This window comes from Eurosta solidaginis, chromosome 3 (genome assembly GCF_040869045.1).
Source record: "Eurosta solidaginis isolate ZX-2024a chromosome 3, ASM4086904v1, whole genome shotgun sequence".
NCBI classification, from domain to species: domain Eukaryota; kingdom Metazoa; phylum Arthropoda; class Insecta; order Diptera; family Tephritidae; genus Eurosta; species Eurosta solidaginis.
In genome coordinates, this window is record NC_090321.1 from 219803919 (window position 1) to 219828139 (window position 24221).

The 24221-nt window shown below is 38.8% G+C and overlaps 2 protein-coding genes across 5 annotated transcripts in view; one reads left to right on the forward strand and one right to left on the reverse strand.

The window, feature by feature from the left end:
* Positions 1–24221, forward strand: part of Mtmr6 (Myotubularin related protein 6) — a 93280-nt gene that overhangs the window by 9521 nt on the left and 59538 nt on the right. Inside the window, exon 2 of one of the 4 annotated variants that reach the window (XM_067775199.1) lies at positions 3313–3644. The exons of 2 other annotated variants lie outside the window; for them this stretch is intronic. In XM_067775199.1, the coding sequence (XP_067631300.1) occupies positions 3408–3644 (237 nt within the window). In that variant the 5' untranslated portion in view covers positions 3313–3407. The remainder of the gene's footprint in view (positions 1–3312; positions 3645–24221) is intronic. One more of the 4 variants, XM_067775200.1, reaches the window with a different exon arrangement.
* On the reverse strand, positions 6297–8048 carry LOC137246975 (ATP synthase subunit beta, mitochondrial-like). Its single transcript, XM_067778038.1, has 5 exons — positions 7861–8048; positions 7530–7799; positions 7014–7467; positions 6667–6953; positions 6297–6611 (listed from the first exon to the last, which is right to left on the reverse strand). Exons 1-5 carry the CDS (start codon positions 7900–7902, stop codon positions 6321–6323), a joined length of 1344 nt encoding a protein of 447 aa, XP_067634139.1. The 5' UTR covers positions 7903–8048; the 3' UTR covers positions 6297–6320.

A 24221-nucleotide genomic window follows, 5' to 3' on the forward strand; every position in this document is an offset into this window, starting at 1 on the left:
CCTTCGAAAATATGTAGTCCAGTTTCTGGGTCTGAGATGCTGTCGGCCTGTGTTATTTGTCAAGTTTGGAAAATAATCTGGCAGTGGAATCAAACAATCCCAGCCATTATATACAAAAGAAGCCTGCATGAAAATTTCGATGAAATTTTGTAAACCAATCCATTTTAGTCTAACATAGAAAAAGTTATAAGTCTCTTGAAATCCGCATTGATTTTTGAAAATTTTTTTCCGAAAAATGTTTGAATTTGTCGGCCTGTGTAATTCAAAAATAGTATTGTTGAATTAGTTCTTGACAAAAATTCCAAGTTTGACATTCTACCAATAATCTTGCATATTTAAAATATTCTCCTTGTATTCTTGTATCATACTCCAAAGTCATAAAAAAAACTCCAAAATTATAAGTGCATATCGATATCGAAATTTTTCAAGAATATTTTTGAAATTATTTTGCATTGTTTTAGTTACACAATTCATAAATTTTTTAAATTATCAAATATTAGAGACACAATTCTCGTGTTCCAATGACACATGGACCAGATACGGATAGAGGTTTAACATGCAAATGCAACAACAATGTGAACCATATGGATCATATTGTTGTTGCATTTGCATGTTAAATCTCTATCCATATCTGGTTCATGTGTGATTGGAGCAACAATAGCAGATATTGTGTTGGACAAGATTATTGACGACAGCATCACTGAGCTAAGATCTAAGGACATACATGTAAAATACATAACAAAATATGTAGATGACATGTTCGCTATAGTTAAGATTAATGACGTGGAAGAGATACTAAAAATATTCAATGGACAACATACTAAAATAAAATTCACCCTGGAGAGAGAAACGAACAACAAATTAGCCTTCCTAGATATAGAGGTCCATAATACAGAGAACAAAATAAGGACCAACTGGTATAAGAAAGCCGTAGCATCATCGAGAATGATCCACTATTTGTCGAACCACCCATGGAGTCAAAAGAAAAACACGGCCATAGGTTTTATTAAGAAAGTCTACTCCCTGAGCGACCAGGAGTTCATGGAGGAAAACAAGAGGAATATAAAAAACATTCACCAAAAAAATGGCTACCCTAATGCAGTAATAGAAGCATTTATAACTGCAGCAAAAAACAAAACGAGAAACTGCAATATCAATACAGAAAGTGAAGATAACAACAACAAAATATACATTGGCGTCACATATGTACCTCAACTAACGGACAACAACACTTTAGGTAAAATTATCAAAAGCAACAATTTAAGCTACGCACACAAACCGCATCACACAATTCGCAGCATATACACAAAAACAAAGGACAAAATTAATAAAGAACAACTACACAACGTAGTGTATGAAATACAGTGCAAAGGCAAACAAGGAGAAAGCTGCAATAAGGTTTACATTGGCACAACAAAAAGATCGCTTGAAACAAGGGTAAACGAACATAAATCCGATGCCAAAAACAACAAATACACTACAGCATTAGCGCAACACCTGATAGAAAATAACCACACAGCTGATTTTAACAACACAAAAATATTGGATGTGGAGAACAGAACAAGAAGAAGGATGACGCTAGAAGGGTTACGGATACAACAACAATTTAACAAAGCAATGAATTTTAAAGAAGACGTTGACAACATAAATTGCGCATATGCTACTGCGATCACACAAAATGTTTGAGCCTGGACAAGAGAAGATGTGCGGTGTTTTTTATATATATATAATTTTCCATTGATTATACCCAGATGTGATATTTAAATAATTGTTAACTTAGTAAGTGCAATAGGGAAAAAATGTTATTTGATTCAATGTATAATGTAATTCGATTAATATAAATATCTTGTTTTTCGTATATTTATTAAAGCCTTCCTGAGGAAGACGCGAATATGCGTCGAAACGCGTAGAAGATAAAATAAACGATGGTTTTATTTAAAAAAAATCGGCCGAAAAGCTCCACAATTTAATAATTAAACTTTACGACCTGGCCCAATATAAAATAATACACCTTTATATTTTTACTTCTCATAAATATTTTTTCAATTTCTATGTCAAAATTTAAAAATCAAAGTTTAGCAGGAATATGTCTTTATATAAGGAGACATTTTTCGCTGATTTTTGTCCATTTATTAAAGGAAGTGCTTAATATTTTTTTATTTTATTTTTATTTTCTCCCTTACATTTTCTCGGTGTCTTAACCTATCTGTTAAGTTTTACGCTTCTAGCTCAATGAGAACTCACATAAAAATCAATCCCAGTCCGTGCGCGCCCTAGGGAAACTTTTTGTATTGTGTCATCGGGTGTCATCGACCTCTGAATTAAGCTCTAAATTTTTAGCCTCTAGCTCATCGAGAAGTTACTCAAAACCCGATTTAAAATTTCATAATTATTATCTCATTTTTTCGATCCGTGCGCCATGTTTGTAGCTCAATGATAAGTTACTTTAAAATCGATCTCAAAACACCAAATTTCCAAATTCTTATCTAAATATTTCGATCCGTGCGCCACCTAACGGCATTTTTTCTCCTTTTCTTAAATTTTCTCGGTGTCTTACCCTATCGTAGTTTTACAGTTGTAGCTCAATGAGAACTTACATAAAAATCAATCCCAAAATTCCCTTCCGTTTCGTACTAAATATCTCATCCCGTGCGCCCCCTAGCGAACTTTTTGTATCGTGTCATCGGCTGTCATCGACCTCTGAATTAAGTTTGAAATTTCAAGTCTCCAGCTCTTCGAGAAGTTACTTGAAAGCTGGTTTGAAAATTTTCAAATTCTTATCTAATTATTTCGATCGTGCGCCACCTAACGGATTATTTTTTCTTTTTGTTGCATTGTCACGGTGTTCTAACATATGTGTAAAGTTTCACGTTTATAGCTCAATGAGAAGTTACTTAAAAATCGATTGCAAGGTTTGTATGAAAAGCGGACAAACATTCAACCGATCTAATATAAAAGAAGTAAAAAGCTATGCCATATCTCCGGAACTAAGCATATATACCATTTTTTAGTCCAACTGATGCATATTTCAAACTTTTTTCGAAACAATTTTACGAAAGTCCACAATTCTCAACAGCAATCTTTTCGAAATAGTTTTGCGATTTAAAGATATTGCTATTGAGAACATCCTTCACGAATATACACATCCGCAATTTGATTTTTTCGAGTGAAAAGAGGAAATTTTTTTTATTTATATAGAGATTGAGACACTCTAATGTACACATACCCTAACTTGTATCTCCACATTCATGCACTTATGCATGCATATTTAATGGAATATTTATTGATTGAATATATTTTTGACCATTTGAGGGGTGTGTGAATAAGCAGTGCAAAATCGCACCTCGTCCAATACACCGAAACTTAATACAACTTCAATATCTAAATATTACAAAACAACGCCAATAATGGATTTCACCAAATTCATGAATAAATTTAATGATATTGAGCGTACACTTTCGCCAACATCTTCGTTGCGTTTAACATTTGACAATATCTCACCGGAAAGTGAAGAGCCTGATGCGAATAAACGTCTTTGGGGTATGCCTGTGCCGCCATTTGTATCCGATAAAGTCGTCTCATGGATTGAGGAGGAATTTAATGAGCCACCAATTTTTTATAATGGAAATGCTGTTTTACATAAGGTTTGTAAAATATCTTTGGCTATTTTCTACTGGAAACTTTTATGCGAGTTTGAAAGTACGCATTTAAGGCCGGTATAAAAGTAGCATAAGTCTAGAATATGATTGAAGAGTGATGTTGGATATCAACTTGATAATTTCAATACTCAAAGGTTGGAGAAATACTTGTTCGATGTTTGTTGGGTTTTTGAAATATGAAAAAACGAATTAAAGTGCTGTTAGTGCTTTTAATTCTTTCAGTTCTTCATCCTGTAAAAAAAAACATTTATTTTACCATTGGCTTTTACTATTCCATCGATTCTGTACAAAATATAGAGGAATCATTCTAGACAGTAAGTTGTCGTGGAAGCTCAACGTGGAGGAGAGAGTGAAGAAGGTCCCGACGGCACTTTATGCATGTAAAACAATGCTGGGGTGTACGTGGGATTTATAGCCCTATCTCTCTCTAATTAGCACGCAAAAAAACCCATGTCTAAAAGTTAGAGGGGGTAAACAAGATATTAATACTTAGCAGTATGGCTGCTCTGAAACAACCCCGATGGCTGCTTTATTTGCCATTCTGCACATTATACCTGTAAGCTCGGTGGAGAACATATCATTAACAAATGCGAGGCTCAATACTTCGGGGCAGCATGAGCGCAAATCATAGTGCATTGGTAGTATAGCGTCATCAAACACTGGACGAACAGACTACATAATTCCGTACCTGTGCTTCAAAGGGGCCCAAATGGCAGACGAGGCGATACACGTGTACACCGATAGTTCCAAAGAAATGGAAAAAGTAGTGGAGTAGGGTCTGGCATACTGTGCTGATCCGTAAATAAACTGATCCAGATCACTGTAGTTTTTCAGGCGGAAATAGTAGCGTCGGTAAAAATACTGAAAAAACAAAGTTCCTCAAACCGCAGGCGCGCCAACTGATAACCAAGCAGCAAAGTGTGTTAGAGTAAGTAATCCCTGGAAATATTGGGATAGGGAGAAGCGTGCATCTATATTGGGACCCAGGTCACATGCGAATAGATAGGAATGAAAGAGCGGATTAACTACCTAAAAAGGCGTTTGTACTGTAGGCGTCACAGATTGGGCCAGATTGATAGAAGGCGACAGATGCTCATGATTGACTTATTAGGAAAGGCGTCGACCATATTCAATGATAGCGAATGCAGGAAGTGCGGGTGGAGGAGGAATTGAACGGACACGAAGACTCCAGCTATTAGGAGTGATGAAGATACCAGATCTACAAGCTGCAAGTGGCATTGGTCCTAGAAAGCTTATAGTATTTGGCAGGAGGACGGAGCTATTTTATAACATAGGTCCCAGTTCTTGATATGGTTTTTCAGTTTGGTCGTTTAACAATTCTGGCAACACTATGGACTCATTAAGTATATGTGAGATCCTCACGGACCGGCCCGTTAAACATAATCTAACCTAATGTTAGAAGCAACAATAAAAAGGATCCTTCATAGCTGTCCCCCGATCGAAAAATAGGCAACCAGATAGACCATGTTGCTTTAGATGGCCGTCCCTCCAGTATTATAAATCCGTGCACGATTCGAGATCACAATTTGGTCATGAGCTTAGCAGGAAAATGAAAACCTTTGATTGTAAGAAGGGGTACATACCTTGAAGTAACATTTTGGTACTGTTCCAATGTTGGAGGTGACCGATGAACAGGAGAAGGTTATTGCGTACGGCAGCCGATCTATGACTTATCTACGGAATATAACAAGATAACATCCAAGGAGATTCCGATGCAATGGTACGTAGACCATGTAACTTGAAATGTATACATAGTTCGAAAGCTAAGGCCAAGGAAGATATACTAGTTGTGCGGCATATGACAAAAACGTTTACGGATGAATAAAACATTTAGCAATTAAGAATATGCAAATCTAGCACTTGCGATAACCCGGCTAGACATAGCTGACGGAAACTCCAACACATTAACAGAATTTTTGACATCACTAATACACTCGCATAAATTTTTCCTTTTATTCGTTTGGAAAACCATGGTACACATACAGTATGCATACACGTATACAGAATGTTTACATCAGGTTTGTCATGTCGCCTCTAGCAACCTGATAGAAACTTTGCTTTACCCCCTGATGTAAATTTCCATCAGCCATATCTGTCAATTGATGCCTCAAATGACTGACAGCTGTCTAGCAGGGGAAGGAACTTGATATAAAGGAACGACCATGAAAATGGGCAATGTGTTCAAAAAGTGGCCGCTGACATCTTCAACGAACCTCGAATAAGTTGGAGCTAATACAACATAAATTCTATTGGTTTATCTACTATCAGTCGGTCATAGAGTGGATTGCCAACTGCGACGTAGACGAAAGAGCCAAAGTAGCTGGTCCAGTAGAAATATGTTTATCCTTTGGATCATATATTTTCAAATGGAAAAACAGGATGAAATCCGCCAATGAATATTTTCAGCTATTAATACGCAGATATGATTTTCATATACAAGCGCGTAAAAGAACTACGGCCTTGCTCTTTGCTACTACCCTGTTTTGAGTTTTTTCGCTTTCGTGTTAAGTTTATTGAAATCTATATTAAGTATGGAGAGCTTAATAGTTGGTAAACTCATTTCATAGATTAATAAATAGTAACTTTTTAAACAAATAATACGTAAATAGCCGAGATAACAAAAACAAAAAATGCACTATTTTATTTGTCCACCGACATAGCCAATGCCAATTTCTTGGCCTTCTCGACTACATCGTCCATATCACCAACCATATAAAAAGCGATTTCTGGTAAATCATCCATTTCGCCATTAAGAAGACGTTTAAAACCCTCAACTGTTTTTTCGATGGCCACAATTTTTCCAGGATGACCCGTAAATACTTCAGCGATTTGAAAAGGTTGCGATAGAAAACGTTGAATCTTACGGGCGCGTGCTACAGTTAATTTATCTTCCTCGGAAAGTTCATCCATACCAAGAATGGCAATAATGTCCTATAATAATTGAACGTTTAAAATAAAACACTAAAACAAATATAGAAATTTGAACCTGCAATGATTTGTATGATTGCAATGTCTTCTGCACACCTCTAGCCACCTGATAGTGTTCTTCACCCACGATAGCTGGATCCATAATGCGTGATGAGGAATCCAAAGGATCAACCGCTGGATATATACCCAATTCGGCAGTAGCACGCGACAACACGGTGGTGGCATCCAAGTGTGCAAATGTTGCAGCAGGTGCTGGATCAGTTAGATCATCAGCTGGCACATAAACAGCTTGAACTGAAGTAATGGAACCATTTTTGGTGCTAGTGATACGCTCTTGCATTGTACCTAAATATTGAGGCATTTATATTTATATATGTATTTTAATTGATATCTTGGACTACATACCCATATCTGTACCCAATGTGGGCTGATAACCAACAGCAGATGGTATGCGCCCAAGTAACGCCGAAACTTCAGCACCCGCTTGTGTAAAACGAAAAATATTGTCAATGAACAGCAAAACATCTTGACCATCTATATCGCGAAAATATTCGGCTACCGTAAGACCGGTTAGCACCACACGAGATCGTGCACCAGGTGGTTCATTCATTTGTCCATAAACTAATGCGACTTTCGAAGTATCATCTTCTATTGAAATTACCTTAGACTCGATCATTTCCATATACAGATCATTGCCTTCACGGGTACGTTCTCCAGCGCCAACAAAAACCGAATACCCGCCATGTTGTTTGGCCACATTATTTATTAGCTCCATAATGAGTACGGTCTTGCCTACGCCAGCACCGCCAAAGAGACCAATTTTTCCACCTTTTACATATGGAGCCAAGAGATCGATTACCTGTTGAGATGTGATAGCAACTGTCATTTCAAAAGACAATTAAAAAACATGAAATATTTGACCTTTATTCCAGTGACGAGCAAAGTAGGATTCACGTTCAATTCTACCATTCCTGGCGGCTCAGCATGTATAAAAGAATAAAAATCCGACTTTATGGGGCCACGCTCATCAATTGGATCTCCAACCACATTCATAATGCGTCCTAAGCACGACTTTCCAACAGGTACTCTGATCGGATATCCAGTATCGATTACCTCCTGTCCACGACGCAACCCTTCTGTACTGTCCATTGCTACAGTACGCACAATACCATCACCAAGATGATGAAACACCTACATATGAGTGCTTACTTAAGTTTGCTAATTTTACACTTTTGCAATTCGTCTTTCTTACCTCTAAAACCAATTTCCCTCCTGGATATTCGGGTACAATCATTGCATTCAAAATTTCTGGCACTTCTTCTTCAAATATTACATCGACTACTGGCCCAATAATAGCATGGATTCTGCCTTTAGCTGCTGGCGCTGGACGAATTTTTCCTTCAGCATCTTTTTCATTGTCCTTGGTAGCTATTTTGCTTGATTTAGGTTTAATTATTTCTTGCTTTACATTTTCATCACGACAAGCCTCTTCCGGCTTATTTGTCTTAGCATTTATTTTGATTTCTTTAGACTTGGTCTTTTCTTTCTTTATATCTTCATCGTTACAAGTTTCTTGCTGTTTCGGCTTGGCTCTCTTTGCGCTTTCTTCTACTTGAGCCGTCGATTCTTTAGTAGCCCCACAATCAGTTTCAGTATCTTCATCCTTGCCACCATCATTCGATGCTGTTTAGAAGAAATGTGTAAAATTTAGAGAATACACATTTTTTCTTGTTATTAACTTACCCGAAGCAACGAAGCGCTTGTATAAAATTTTGGAGGTGGGACCCTGGGCAGGCAATGTCCTTCCTATTGGCGCATTTAAAACTGATAAAAATTTAGAAAATACATTAATCAGAAATTTGTTTAATCATTTAACTTACAAAAGGAGGATAGTTGCGAAAATCTTGTAAGGAATGCCATAATCCAGTTCAGCTTTATTTAGCTTTTAAAAATAAGTAAAATTGACTTTTAATAGGTTAATGTTTTTTGCAAATGCTGCTTGACTAAAAACTATTTCTCTGAAGCATACAACCGAGTGATTCCTGCCAGTTATGTGTTCGGTGAGCGCAGACGGCTGAACAAACCCTTTTGGAGTGCGAATCAATCTGAAGACGTTGGGTTAAGTTTTGGACTTGCCATGACCAGAACATTCACACATTCAATCTCACAACCTAAGAGAACTACTAGACTCCATCAGGGAGGTCGGCTTGAATGAGGTGCTGTGAAGAAGAAGACGGCATATTAGACCAATGGTGGCAGTGCAATTGGCGGCCACCGTGGTGTGATGGTAGCGTGCTCCGCCTATCACACCGTATTCCCTGGGTTCGCACTCCGGGCAAAGCAACATCAAAATTTTAGAAATAAGGTTTTTCAATTAGAAGAAAGTTTTTCTAAGCGGGGTCGCCCCTCGGCAGTGTTTGGCAAGCGCTCCGGGTGTATTTCTGCCATGAAAAGCTCTTAGTGAAAACTCATCTGCCTTGCAGATGCCGTTCGGAGTCGGCATAAAACATGTAGGTCCCGTCCGGCCAATTTGTAGGGAAAATCAAGAGGAGCACGACGCAAATTGGAAGAGAAGCTCGGCCTTAGATCTCTTCGGAGGTTATCGCGCCTTACATTTTGGCCATAACCGTTTAGACGGTTAAGCGCCAATTAAGTAAGTAAGTAAGTAAGGCAGTGCAATCCTCAACACTTATTATCTATTTGCAGAACGGCGAGCTACATTTTTCGCTCAGAGCTAGCTTCCCATGAGGGGTTGAACTTATACAAATTTGACAGATGTATAGAATTTCACTTTATCCCGGCAGTCTACTCGAAAACTCAGCAGACTTTTGAAAAACGTCCTATTTCAAAACTTTGTTAGAAGAACATCTCACCTCAAAATTTTATACAGAAATGCCCTATAGCAGAACACTCTACTTCTGAGTTTATTTCCAAAAACGCCGTATCTTAGTGTTAAGTTTGAGGACGTCCTATTTTACTATTAATTCAATACATTCTGAGCTACAAACTTAGGGCTTCATTTTGTATTGCGAACGCTAGCTCAGTCAAACGATTCGGCTCCAAACGATTTCGTCTAGCATTTGTATTCTATATCATTTTCGTTCGACCTTTACGTTTCTTATTTAATGTCAAACAGAAAGGAAAGCAAGTGTCAAATGATATGTTGCCATCGTTTAACATAGTGACAGTACACTAGCGATTCGTCTGAGGCGAAACGAACGTTCGTTTCGTAATAGAGAATGAGGCCTTAAGTAACTTTCTTTTTTAAATTTGTGTACTGTTCTGAAATAATTGTCAAATGATGCCGAAAACAGTCTCCTCAAAGTTACAAAGTAGTCCCAAAGCCGAGAACAATCTTATAAATTCTATGCAATGCTTAAGTAATATGAAAATCGTTCTAAAATATTGTCGGAATGGTCTGGAAAAAGTTCCAAATTAGTTAACAAAAGATCCCAAATTTAAATTCAAAATTTATTAGACCAAAAGTGATATCGAATTAACCACCAATTATTTCCAATGAATTCCGAAATATCCCCAAATAGTTCCTCGAGTTAACCCGAATGGTCTCCAATTAATCCCGAAAACAATACCAAAAAATTCCTCCGAAAAATGCCAAAATAGTTCTGAATAGACCCGAAATAGTCCTGGGCATTGCTAGTACCTTAATGTTGGTTGTTACCGGTACGTACCGAACCTGTACCAGGCAAAGGAAGTCAACATTGATAACACTCCCGAAAACCTTCGGGTAGTGATCCGAGATATCCGAACTGATCCCGAAGTAAAGCAACATTACAAACAGCATCCCGATTTGTTCCAGGATTTCACCAGTGTCATCCCACAATAATCCCGAACTGATCACTTAAAAACTCCAACGTTATTCTACAAGGATCCTCCACGAATGCCGAATTATAACCATGAATAATACCAAACAAAACATTTTTAAAATAGTCCCAAAACATGCCCAAATTAGTAAAAGCTTCGTTATTTCCCATAAATTGTCCCGGAAATAATCTTGAAATTACACTAATATACTTCAGAAAGTCCCAGATATGATTCCTTGAAGTCGACACCATCGCCGTCACATGCATAAGCACATGCACTTTCTTATAGTGAAGAAGTTGCTTCCTTTTCTGAAGAATCTAGTCCTGAAGTGACGTGAAGAAAAGATAGCACCATAGACTTAATTGATAGCTTCCATCTTTACCGTAGGCATAGTACAGGTTTACAAGTAGGATATGTGTAAGAAGGAAACAATTCCTTTCTCTTTCCAACACACTGCTGTTTGGCACTGACCGAAGTGTCAACCGACATGGGTTTACTCTATTCAGCAGCCGCAATGAACTGACAAAAAAATAAAAGAAAATGGTTTATTGTCTTAGCACTTTATATTCTGGCCTTGACTTTGACAGAAGGGTTGAGCTTTTGTGCACTCCTGCTATACAGGGAGTATTTACCTTTTTGTTCTGAAATTTAGGTTTAGGTTTTGTGTGTTCAAGGTGCACGACTCCTTGGTGCCCGTACTTTTCATAAAATTATCCATGCTTAGCTTTAAATTAGGCTTGGTCAGTGATAGTAGATGTAGGAAGTGCGGGTTGAAGTAGGAAACGATCGAGCACGTTTTATGCTCATGCCCTGAGCTTATCAGACTAAGACTCCAACAATAAGGAGTGATACAGCCGTCAGAACTAGGGAATCCATATACTGGCCCTAACTTAAAAGTCTGGTCAACGGATGGATCAAATTTGATATTTCAGACAGAAATCCACGCGAGAGACAATGTATACGTAGAGGCTTACCCTCGAGAAATATCCTCTTTATGTCAAACAGCCAGGCAGCCGTGCGTGCACTACAGTCTTACAAAACTACTTCTTAGCTAGTGGATGAAAGCATTTGATTCCCAAATTATATGGCAGCAAAAAAAAAGTTTTGTTAGGATGGGATCCAGAGCATCTTGAAGGTAATGAACAGGCAGACTATCTAGCCAAGCAAGCTGCCATAGCAGCATTCTATTGTCCGGAGCCCTTTTATGAACTCACAAAGGCACACACTTGGGAACCATAAGTAACTGTGAAACAAAGTAGTTCAGCCAACACTAGATTAACTGCCCTGAACAAGGGCAGGCCAAATTGTTTATACTTGCAGCAAGAGAGTATCAGACAAACTCAGTAATCTTAGCAGAGAGGACCTACAAACAATTTCGGTTGAATACCCAGGCTCCTGCTCCTGAGAAGTTTATGAGTTATATCCGTACGCACCATGAGAAAAGTCGCCACTCAAGAAATCAGCCGTATTAGGAAAAGAAGCGAAAACGGCCCTCAGAGACATCCACAAAAAATCGTGAAATTACTATGCCAACATGTTATGAAAGGGCTCGAACGAAACGAAATACCAAATAGAGAGGAGATGTCAGCAGAGAGTCCCATTGCGAAGTCATATTGGGCACAGTGGAACAGTTTAGAGTTGCTATCCGGTTGCTTGCATCGAGTATGGGAGAGTGAGGATGGTCAATGTAAGAGGAACCTGATAGTTGTTCCCAGGAAAGGGATTCCTGGCGTTCTCAACGAGCTACATAATGGGCCAAGTGGAGGTCATCTGGGAATCACGAATACGCTCGAGAAGATTAAGCAGAGATTCTATTGGGTTGGTTGCCGTCAGTCGGTCACTGAGTGGATTGCGAACTGGGAGATTTGCAGCAGAGCGAAAGGGCCCAAAACCCGAAGTCATGGCCAGATGAAGCAATATAACTCAGGTGCGCCATTTGAAAGGATCGATATGGATGTCGCAGGTCAATTTCCTACTAGCAACTGCGGAAACAAATATGTACTGGTGGCTATAGATTATTTCAGCAAATGGCCAGAGGTATACCCAATCCCAAATCAAGAAGCGGAAACAGTAGCAGAAGTGTTCTTAAACAACTGGGCTGCAAGGTATGGTGTACCAATGGAGTTACATTCTGACCAAGGGAGAAATTTTGAATCAGCTGTGTTCCAAGAAATGTGTAAAACATTGGGCATTTGAAAAACACGGACAACTGCATTGCATCCTCAGTCCGATGGTATGGTGGAACGATTCAATAGAACATTGGAGGAGCACTTAAGGAAAGTAGTGGTCAAGCTCCATAAAGAGTGGGATACACGCATTCCATAATTCTTGATGGCTTACCGATCGGCAGTGCATGAGACAATGGGCCCAACTCCCGCAAAAGTAATTTTTGGCAATGACCTTCGACCGCCAGCTGATTTGGAGTTTGGGACAAATGCCGATGCGGAGAGAAATGCCAAGAAATCCACTGGTGTCTTGGAGGAAGAGCTGAGTGAAATACATGAACTTGTAAGACAATGAACCAAGATTATGAGTGACAAGATAAAAGCCAGATATGATAAAGCATTAATTCGAAAGGTTTTCGGGAAGGAGATTTGGTGCTGCTATACAACCCACAACGAAAAAAAAGGTTTGCCACCGAAATTGCAGTGTAATTGGGAAGGCCCATACAAAGTTATAAAACGAATCAATGATGTAGTTTACCGCATAAAAAACATTGGCAAACCACGAAACAAAATGAAATTGGTTCATTAGGAAAGGTTGGCAGCATGTAGACTGGAAAATTTTTCTGATCGGAACGATCAGACTTAGGTGGAGGGCACTGTGACGAATATTACCATCTCTAAGATTAATTAATAAAGGCACAACAACATTTAAGCAAGCTACATAAACACATTAATCATAAACATACATACAAGCAGCAGAGAGATACTCACAAACGCATGCCATCATCAGCTACTACTTCGCTCACATATACACACGCATATGGTTACACACTACAAATACACGCGCGTATGGCTAATGACCAGGTAGAGGATTCTAGAAGAAGAAACGTCTAGACATTTGGGCAGAGAGTATAAAAGCATCAGAAGCTGAGTAGTCCGTAAACAGTTTGATTTAAGCACGTTATTGGTTGCGAAGTATAAGTGTTATTGTGAAGTACTCTAATAAAGACCATTTTGCATTATTGAGTATTGGAGTTATTTATTCAACAGTTTAGCGATACGAACGTTAGTAGAAGGTTGCAAATAAGCGGAATTTCCATAAATTCGTTACAATATATATTATTTCTAATTGCTGTTTTCATGTACGGGTCCCTTTTTCGCTCTTATTTGGAATCCAAATCTATAAATAACGTATTGGTTGTAAAGATGCAGATTCGGGCTATTAGCGAGCTTTGGGCAATTTTGGTCGTAGTGCTTTTGTTTAGCTATATTTTATTAAAATAATTTGTTAAAATTAAACGATTGTAGGCACACAAAGAAATATATTTGTACTATGGCACTAATGTGAATATTTGCACTGCATTACCGGCAGTTGCTATCATACGCCAGATGGCGCAAGCTGTAATTTTTAATTGATTGATAGAACAGCTGATTTCTGTTGATATTTGATAAGATATTTTTATATAGGTTGCGCAAGATGCGCACAGGACCGGCTCGTATTAATAATAATGGGTCGTGGGACTTAAACTAACTGCACGAAAAAAATATTTGACACCCCGGTAGCACTCTCCTCTTTTTTCAACTATGTTGAAAATTGTTGTTAGACTAGTTGTTTTTATAAAAGCAAGTGCATTGGAAGGCACTGACACTACCACTTTTAACATTGATTTGCATAATTACTTGCCAGTACATATCGACTATGCACACAAGTTTCAACATACATACATACAAGTTTGTGGACCCATGTGTAACCTCATTCTTTTGATAATATATTTTCAAATGTCAACAACTGAAATGTTGAGCAAATTTGTAGCATTTATGTACATTTATGTATATTTTCAGTATTTTCTTCTACACGGAGTTTGCACAACATCTGCTGGATTTCTATGTAGTAATGTTGGTTTATATGGATTAGTTGGTTCTTGTAGTAGTTTCTTTTGAAAAGAATAAAAAAATTATCAAAACGCTCAAACAGTCCACTGTTTCTGTTAAGATATTTAAGTACTTACTTGTATTTCGTTAGCTTGATTCACAAAGACCCCAACCAACACATTTAAAATTGAACAGGAGAAGCAAAAAGCATTTCATTTTCACATTAAGTACTTGCATATATGATAAGTTCCAAACCAAAACGCAATAAGTGACTCATAACAAGTTTCTAGATAAATGAGAAAAACTGTCAGGTCTTAAATGTCGTGTGGCTTAGAATTTAGCCGCGGCAGGTATGCCTGACGTAAGAGGCCACTAAAATACCAAATTGATTCAAGGGATTGTGTAGCGCAACTCTTTCAAGGGGTTCCCAGCGCAACTTATAGCTTCTCCAGTCCAATTGTCAACCTCACCTCCCCGTAGCGAATCATGTTTCTTTAACAGCCGAGGCTCTGGCGACCTCAAGTTCCTCATGGATCTAGGGGTGAGAGAGAGTTATGACCTAGAAAGCTTTATGTGGTGTACCAAATTGTTTCCGAGATGGTCGGATTAGTACCTTAATGGTATCGACACAACAACAACAACAAATGTAGCCATATTTTCACTATAATAATATATTAAAGCAGTTATAAAAGAACAAACGTACAGCCAAAATCGAATTTATCGGATGACCAGTTTTTAAGTTAAGGCAAAAAGTTGTTTGTAATTATTGTGGTTTGGTCTAAAAAAAGTTTATTTATTGCGTTTTGGTCTGGAAGTGATTGTATTATGAGCATTTTAGAGTGAACAGGATTTACTAGTTTTAGAATAAATGGTTTGGTACCATCATTTCAACGACCCTGGAAAAAAATGGGTCTATCAGACCCACCACCATGTGCACCATTTTTGAAATATTAGTACTCCAATATGAAATACATATCCCAGTTCAAGCTCTCCTGGGGAGTAGTCCATCTAGCAATTTTTAGGATTTTTTGGAAAGTTCTCACCTTTAAGTGTTCCATGTAGTACTCTGGGGTTTAGTTGTGTAGTACTCCTATAATCTATAAATACTCCTAAAGTCCTCCTTAAATCATCCTTAAGGAGTTTACCAGTACTCCACGACTAATATATAAACATAACAAAACTTTCAGCTAAAAAATGTAAAAACTGTATGAAATTATTGCGTTTTGGCATGAAACGTATTTTGTGCAATGTTCCCGAATTGAGATTATTGTATAGATTTAAGAAAGTGAAGCTAAATTCCATCCATATCTCAACAAAGAGTTAAGGGTGCGCTTATTGCGTTTTGGTTTGGAACTCCTTATATGGCCTTTTTAAAATGGTCCAATTCCGTTATTATTGGTTCTACCACTATAGAACGATTTGCATTTCAAACTGTAACAGAAAGTACTTTGAAGGCTTTGTTACATTTATGATTGAAGCCGTATCCATAATAGTCACAATACCTAGGCATAAATGTAGAGTTCCACATCGAAACGATACATTTTTATATGAAAACTAGAAGACCCGGCAGACCTTGTCCTGCCCTAAATTTGGCCTATCTGCATACATTTTAATAAGCTTTTTCCGTCTGACTCTGCCCTCCCCCTCTTCACTTTTTCCTAATCCTTTTATTCACTCCTCCCTCCGTCTTTTTCGCTTCATCTATCTCCATCTTCGTCTCATTCTATCTCTTTCTCAATCTCCTTCTCCTTCTCTCTTTTCTCTTCTCTCAATTCCTTCTCATTATTCTGCATCCCTTATTGCCTGTCCCAGAGGGTGGTATGTATTTTATTCCAGTCCCAGTCCCAGTCCCTGTCCTAGTCCTAATCCCAGTCCCAGTCCGTCTCCAGATAATATATTACTCTGTACCAAAGCACTCATCAACAGCTTTCATTTGATATCCATATTGTATAAACACTGTCTAGGCATTCACTGGCCAACGTTTTGGCCTATATCTCGAGACCCTGTACCTGTTATGTGAGGTTTACGCAACTTGTGTGAAAGTTTGAACAAAATCGACCGACGCATCTCTTCAAACACGGGCGACCAACTAACACACATTTTAGCCTTTCTCCCCTGTACTTAAAAAAAATGTCATAGTACCTCTAAATCGCGGGCCCCCTCAGATGATGTGCTATACTTGATATCATTCGCTATAATATTTTTTATTGATAAGCAGGTTGTTTAATTAAACACCACCTGAAAATATGAGTGCCACAGCGTATACGTAACATTTTAATATTACGTATAAACAAATAAAAAAAATTACAATAAAATAATATTCCGACTATAAACTGAGATATAACCTATCCTATATTTCAAGTTATTGAAAATGAAAGCTATGAACTATACAAGGTGACAGCATGCTGAGAGCTGATCTATAGTTTTTTAATATGATTTGATACATCCTCTTCCGGCGCAGTACGATTTTGGCATTAGTCCACCGATTTACAAAAACAAAGTACATGGAACTTTTATTTATGCTTAAAGGTATGTGACCGTCCTGCCAGCTTGTATGGTTCCGCGATGCTACGGATCGTGAACAACTTTTTCCATTTGCAATTTTTTCTTTGCATATTTTGTTTTGTTTTGACCGTTGTTGATTTGATATTCCAAATTGAAATATAAACTACGGTCTTTTATGTTGCTTATTTGCAATGACGTAGCAAATGCATAGCCGTGTATTTTGTTAGTGTATTGTAAAAAATATGCTACACAAGTTTGCAATATAATGATGCTAGACCATTTGCACAAAATCCTGAACTCCCCTTATATTATTTTGGAGAATACATGCATGCCGAAATTGTCAGAATGAGGGAAAACGTTAACGGAATGAGAACACCGGAATATTCATTTTATCATGCACTCATTTGTTGTTGTTGTTGTTGTAGCGATAAGGACACTCCCCGAAGGCCCTGGGGAGTGTTATCGAGTTGATGGTCCTTTGCCGTATGCAGATCCGGTACGTCCCGGTACCAAGCCCGTGTATCTCTGGAACGATTTTTATGACCACATGCGACCTTCTAGACCAATACCGCCCTCCCACCCCCTAGTTCCGTGAGGAGTTCGGGGTCGCCAGAGCCTCGGCTGTTAATGAAACAGAATTCAACACGGATAGGTGAGGTTGACAATTGGGTTTGGAGAAGCTATGTATTGCGCTGGCAACCTGAAAGGGCTGCGCTACACAAACCCCTTGAATACGGTATTTTAGTCGCCTCTTTCGACATGCATACCTGCTGCGGGTTTATTCTAACCCCCTAACCCTAAAAGATAAATTGCTTCTAATGCACTCATTTTGTTGAATAGTGCGAAAAGAGAAAAAGTGTACAAAGATAATTTTATGTAAATGATATGACTTTTATATGGACAAACAATTGTAGACAACTGCATGAAATTATAGCTTTGAATTAATAATTTTATTTCAATCTTTGATATTTACGCAAGTATGCAATAAAACAAGTAAGGAAGTCTAAGTTCGGTTGAAACCGAACATTACATACCCAGCTGTACACTAGAAATGCTAATGTTGTTTGTTTTGTGTGCTTAATAGTGTTACAAGGCTGCGCAATAATACATATACATATGGTTCTATTCTGAACTAATTTTTCTTCGAGTTATGGCTCCCCAAACATCGAAAATTGCTTAGTCATAAAAGGGGCTGTGCCACGCCAATTTTTTAAAATTTGCAGTTTTTCCTATTTATTGTTATAAATCCACTTGGGAAATGACATACCATTGATATAAAGCTCTTTTTTGCAAATATATAGCTTTTTTTATTCGTCCACGACCCTTTTAAAAATCTTTTATATAAAAGTGGGCGTAGTCCTTAACCGATTTAGTTAATTTTTCTTCAAAGCATTCCTTATAGTAAAGGCAACCGCTCTGCCGAATTTTGTTACGATAGGTTTAACGATTTTCGATTTATGATTAATAATATTTGTAAAATTGATTTTATCACAAGTGGGCGGTGCCACGCCCATTTGAAAAAAAATTTCAAATTGTTATCAAGAGTCTCAATATCAGTCCACACGTCAAGTTTCAACATTCTGGGTGTATTATTTACTAAATAATTTTTCGTGATTTCCAAAATGATATATATATATATATAAAGTGGGCGTGGTTATCATCCGATTTCGTTCATTTTCAATACCAATATATTCTTGGTCCAGATAAGCTCGTGTACCAAATTTGGTCACCATCGATTGCAGGCTCGGGTTCATCATTACTGGACGGTACATCGCTGTCTCCATTTTCTCCTTTTAGGAGTGCAGAGAAGTGTTCCCTCCATACTTTAAGTATCTACCCTGGGGACATCGGTTACAAAGTCGCCGTTTCTGTTTTTAAAAGTGTGTGCTCCAGACCTTCTGTCTTTCGCCGGATTTATTGGCAAAATTTGCGGGCGTTATTCCTGGTGGCTAGCAGCTCAAGCTGCTCGCATCTACGCTTTCTGACTCTGCTTTGTATACATTTCATGAAAATGAAATGGTATATTAATTGCGCCACGAACCCCAAAATTGTAAGTCCTTAAAGGAAAAATAGATAGACCCACCATTAAGTATATCGAAATAATCAGGATGAAGAGCTGAGTTGATTTAGCCATGTCCGTCTGTCCGTCTGTTTGTATGCAAACTAGTCCCTCAATTTTTGAGATATCTTGATAAAATTTGGTGAGCGGGTGTATTTGGGTGTCCGACTAGACATTTGTCGGAACCGACCGGATCGGACCACTATAGCATATATCCTCCATACAACCGATTTTTCAGAAAAAGAGGATTTTTGTCACATCTTCCTCAATTTATCAGATTGAAGCTTCAAACTTCACCATATACTTTTGTATATTGGACATATCGTTGTCTGAAAAAATTTATGAGATCGGTCGTATATATAGTATATATCCCCACAACCGATTGTTCAGATAAGAAACTTTTCGTAATTACTGCCCTATTTTAAGAGCTAGAGGCTTCAAATTTCAACGAATATATATATATAGCACATCACCAGGGCCGGCGAGAGGTGGGACGGGGTTTCTGAGGTGGCCCGCGATTTGAGGTACTAAGATATTTTTTTTAATTCAGGAGTCTTTAGTTGTTCTATGTGCAATTTTTAAGCCGAATTTCAAAAGCAACGAATATCTGCATTTCGTTTTAATATTATAGTGAAGTGTGAAAAATAAAAATCTATATATATTAAACTGACTCGGAGTGGGACTGGGACTGGAATAAAATACATACCACCCTCTGGGACAGGCAATAAGGGATGCAGAAGAATGAGAAGGAATTGAGAGAAGAGAGAAGGAGATTGAGAAAGAGGTAGAATGAGACGAAGATGGAGATAGATGAAGCGAAAAAGACGGAGGGAGAAGTGAATAAAAGGATTAGCAAAAAGTGGAGAGGGGGGGAGGGCAGAGTCAGACGGAAAAAGCTTATTAAAATGTATGCAGATAGGCCAAATTTAGGGCAGGACAACGTCTGCCGGGTCTTCTAGTATAGTATATATATATAGTATATATTGTCACGGATATTAGCATCACTAAATTATCCCATCACTAAGGCGATGCTAAGGCCATGCCAAGCAGTATTTACGTTAATAATTAAATCAAGTATACACATATATAAGGCAGCCCAGAGAGATCTCACACACATATGCATTTACTTATATGTGCGCGCGAGAGACTGTAAACTACAAACATTCACATCAATAATTCAATCTTTATGTATCTACATAAACGAATAAATAATTGCGTCTACACATATGTACGTATACGAGCAGCAATGCACAAACACATGCATATATCTTATCTGAGTTGTCACAAGAGAGAGCAATAATTTGTGCACGTAGTTGTGGCTGGCGATTTTGTAGCCGAAACTAGTAAGTTCTGGAAATCGAAGAGCCTAGAAGTATGCAGCGTAAACTATAAAAGCTGGGCAAGCGAGTAAGAAGTAATTCAGTTTGATTTGAGTTGTCAAGCAGTTGCGATTAAGACGATATCTAGCGAGCAAGAGCAGTATTATTTTGAATAGTAGAGTTTCATTGAGCTATCAATCAGTGTGGTTATTAAGCAAGCTATTCGTTGCACAGTTGAGTGTATTGTGAAGTACTTTAATAAAGGCCATTTTTCCATTATCCAATATTGGAGTTATTTATTCAACAGTTTAGTGATTCGAACTTAGCAGAGGATTGCAAATAAGAGGATTTGCAAGTAAAATTCGTTACAATTGGTGTCAGAAGAGGAATTGTTGAATAAATTCCAGAGGACAACAAGGACATGGCAAAGTTCAGTGAATTGAAGATCCAGCAACTAAAGAAGGAGTTGGAAGCCCGTGGATTGAATACAAGCGGCGTTAAACTCGAACTTCAGGCACGGCTACGAGAGGCAATGGAAGCAGAAGGAATTGATGTGGACGAGTATGTTTTTTATCCTGATGAGGACGAGACAACAACAAAAATTGAAGAGAAAAATGAAACACCGCAGACAATGGCGAACACAGACCTGAACATGATATTGGTTGCAATATCGGCACAAATGTCCCAAATGTCATCACAAATATCTACCAACATGTCATCACAATTGAAAGAACAGAAAACTTATATGTCATCACAGATGGAGTCCCAAGAGACACGAATAACATCGAAGATTGAAGCACAAGAAACGCGAATGTCAGAAATGTCGACACAGATTACATCCAAGATGGAAACGCAATTGGAAGAACAGAAGACATATATGGCATCCCAACTGGAATCGCAGGAGACACGCATAACATCAAAGATGGAAGAACAAGAGGAGCGCTTATCATTGCAGGTGGCACAAATGTCTTCACAGTTAGAAGCACAGGAAGCAAGGGTAACATCAAAGCTGGAAGCGCAGGGTGCAAAAATCGCTCAATTTCAGGCAGAAGTCGATGATTTGAAGGGTCGTATGGAGCAGTTACAATTAAATCGTCCAGCAGTTTCAGCGAGTAATCCAAAGGTAAAAACACCATCCTTTGACGGTTCTGTTCCTTTCCAGGTCTTTAAGCTACAGTTTGAGAAGACCGCAGCAGTGAACAACTGGAATGTGGAAGATAAAGTTGCCGCACTCTTCGTAGCATTGAAAGGACCAGCTGCCGAAATCTTACAGACTATTCCAGAGTACGAACGGAACAGTTATGAAACATTGATGGCTGCTGTAGAACGACGTTATGGAAGCGAGCATAGGAAACAGATATTCCAAATTGAGTTGCAAAACCGCTACCAAAAAGCAAATGAGACATTGCAGGAGTTTGCTTCAGATATTGAAAGATTGGCTCATCTTGCAAATGCGGACGCACCCGTGGAATACACGGAAAGAGTGAAGATTCAAAGCTTTATAAATGGCTCGTTTACTGAACGGAACGTTTACTGACTGGCATACGGGACGTCGAAACGAAGCGAGCCACATACGCGAACCCAAAGCAAACATTTTCTGAAACGGTATCCCATGCATTGACTCAGGAAACGGCGTCATTATTGAGTAAACCAGCATACAAAGCTCATCGTGTGGAAGTAGAAAGGCCAGAGTGGGTAGATACAATTTTGGAAGCTCTGAAGGGATCACAACAGAAAAATGCCGGAGTTATGAAATGTTTCAAGTGCGGTAACCCAGGTCACATTGCACGTCATTGCAGTAGCAATTCCAATAGTTCCAACAATGTGGGTGGCCGTAAACGCAGAGCTGAAGGAGACGAGCAAATCTCCAAATCCACTCAATCGTTAAACTAAAGCGAGTCAGCAGCAAGGGGCGACAGCTGACTCCCTCAATTGAATGCCCCATAATCTCTATCTCACAAATTGGAAGAAGGTCAAGCAATCTTACTGTCGGAGGACATGTGGATGGAAAAGAACGTTTACTGACTGTAGATACGGGTGCATCTCATTCCATCATTCGAGCGGATTTAGTCAACAAGCAGATCAGACCATTGCATGGAGCAATATTGCGTACAGCCACTGGAGAAGACACCCAGGTAATTGGAGAAGTAGAATGTGAAGTAGCAATTGGAAACGTCACGGTACTACACAATTTTATAGTGGCAGGTATTGTTGATGAAATCATAATTGGAGTGGACTTCTTAATCAACCAAGGCATCAAAATCGATATGCAAAGCAAGACGATGCGATATAAGAACATGGATGTGCCACTTAATTTCGGCTACGAGAGAGGCTACAGCAGTAAACGAGTGCTGGTGGAAGAGAGTCAGCAAATACCACCAAAATCAGAAGCAGTCATCTGGGCAAAGGTTGATGGAGATTGTGGGACAAACAAATTGTGGGTTGTCGAAGCAGCAAATAAATCAGCACTGAACATACTTGTAGGAAAAACCCTGGCTATGACAAAAAAAGATGGACGCATTCCGGTAAGAGTACTCAATGAGTTCAAGTCACCATTCACTTTGACCAAAGGAGCTATTTTGGGAAGATGCCAAGAGGCCGAAGTAGTTATTAACTGTGAACAGCTCCAGGAACACGTTTCATCTAGTAATACTGATCTTTCAAATGATATCACGGCATGGACGCATGGGCTAGAGGAAGCCTATCAGAGTAAGGCAAAACAACTGCTCATAAAATACGCGAACATATTTGACCAGGATGGTTCTAAACCAGGCCGCACCAACGTTGTGAAACATCAAATTGACACTGGAGATGCGAGGCCGATCCGTCAAGCTCCACGTAGTGTTCCACTGGCGAAGCGGGAAGTTGTGAGTCAAATTATACAAGAAATGAGCGACAGCGGCGTCATCGAACCATCAGCTAGTCCCTGGAGCTCACCGGTAGTACTTGTAAAGAAGAAGGATGGAAAAATGAGGTTTTGCGTGGACTACCGGAAGTTGAATGACGTTACGAAAAAGGATAGCTACCCATTGCCAAGAATTGACGACACTCTGGACTCGCTCTCTGGTACGAAATGGTTTTCCACACTGGACTTGAAAAGCGGCTACTGGCAAGTGGAGGTAAAGGAGGAAGACAAAGAGAAAACAGCCTTCAGCGTCGGAGATGGTCTTTGGCAATTTACAGTAATGCCCTTTGGACTATGTAATGCACCAGCTACTTTCGAGAGACTCATGGATCAGGTATTGAATGGACTACATTGGAAAACATGCTTGGTGTACCTGGACGACATCATCGTATTGGGCAAGAATTTCGATGAACATCTTAAGAACTTGGAGGAAGTTTTCCAAAGAATAGCTGGCGCTGGTCTGAAGTTAGGTCCCAAAAAGTGTGCGCTGTTTAAAAAGAAGTAAATTATTTGGGTCACAAGGTAACGACAGAGGGCATCTGCACTGCGAACGAAAAGATAGAGGCTGTAAAGGATTGGCCAAGACCACAGAACCTACATGAATTAAGAAGTTTCCTTGGGCTGTGCACATATTACCGCCGATTTGTACAAAATTTTTCCAGCGTAGCCCATAGCCTCCATGAGCTTACAAGAAAAAATAAAGCTTTTGAATGGAAGAAGGAGCAAGCAAGAAGGAGTGGCTTTCCTAACATTGAAGGAGCGTTTGTGCACTGCCCCAATGTTAGCATATCCGATTCCAGGAGCAACATTTATTCTAGATACAGATGCGAGTGGATATGCTATAGGAGGCGTTTTATCACAACTGGTCGATGGACAGGAGAAGGTAGTTGCATATTACAGCCGTTCGATTGGAAAACCAGAGAGGAACTACTGCGTTACGCGGAGAGAGCTGTTGGCATTGGTAGA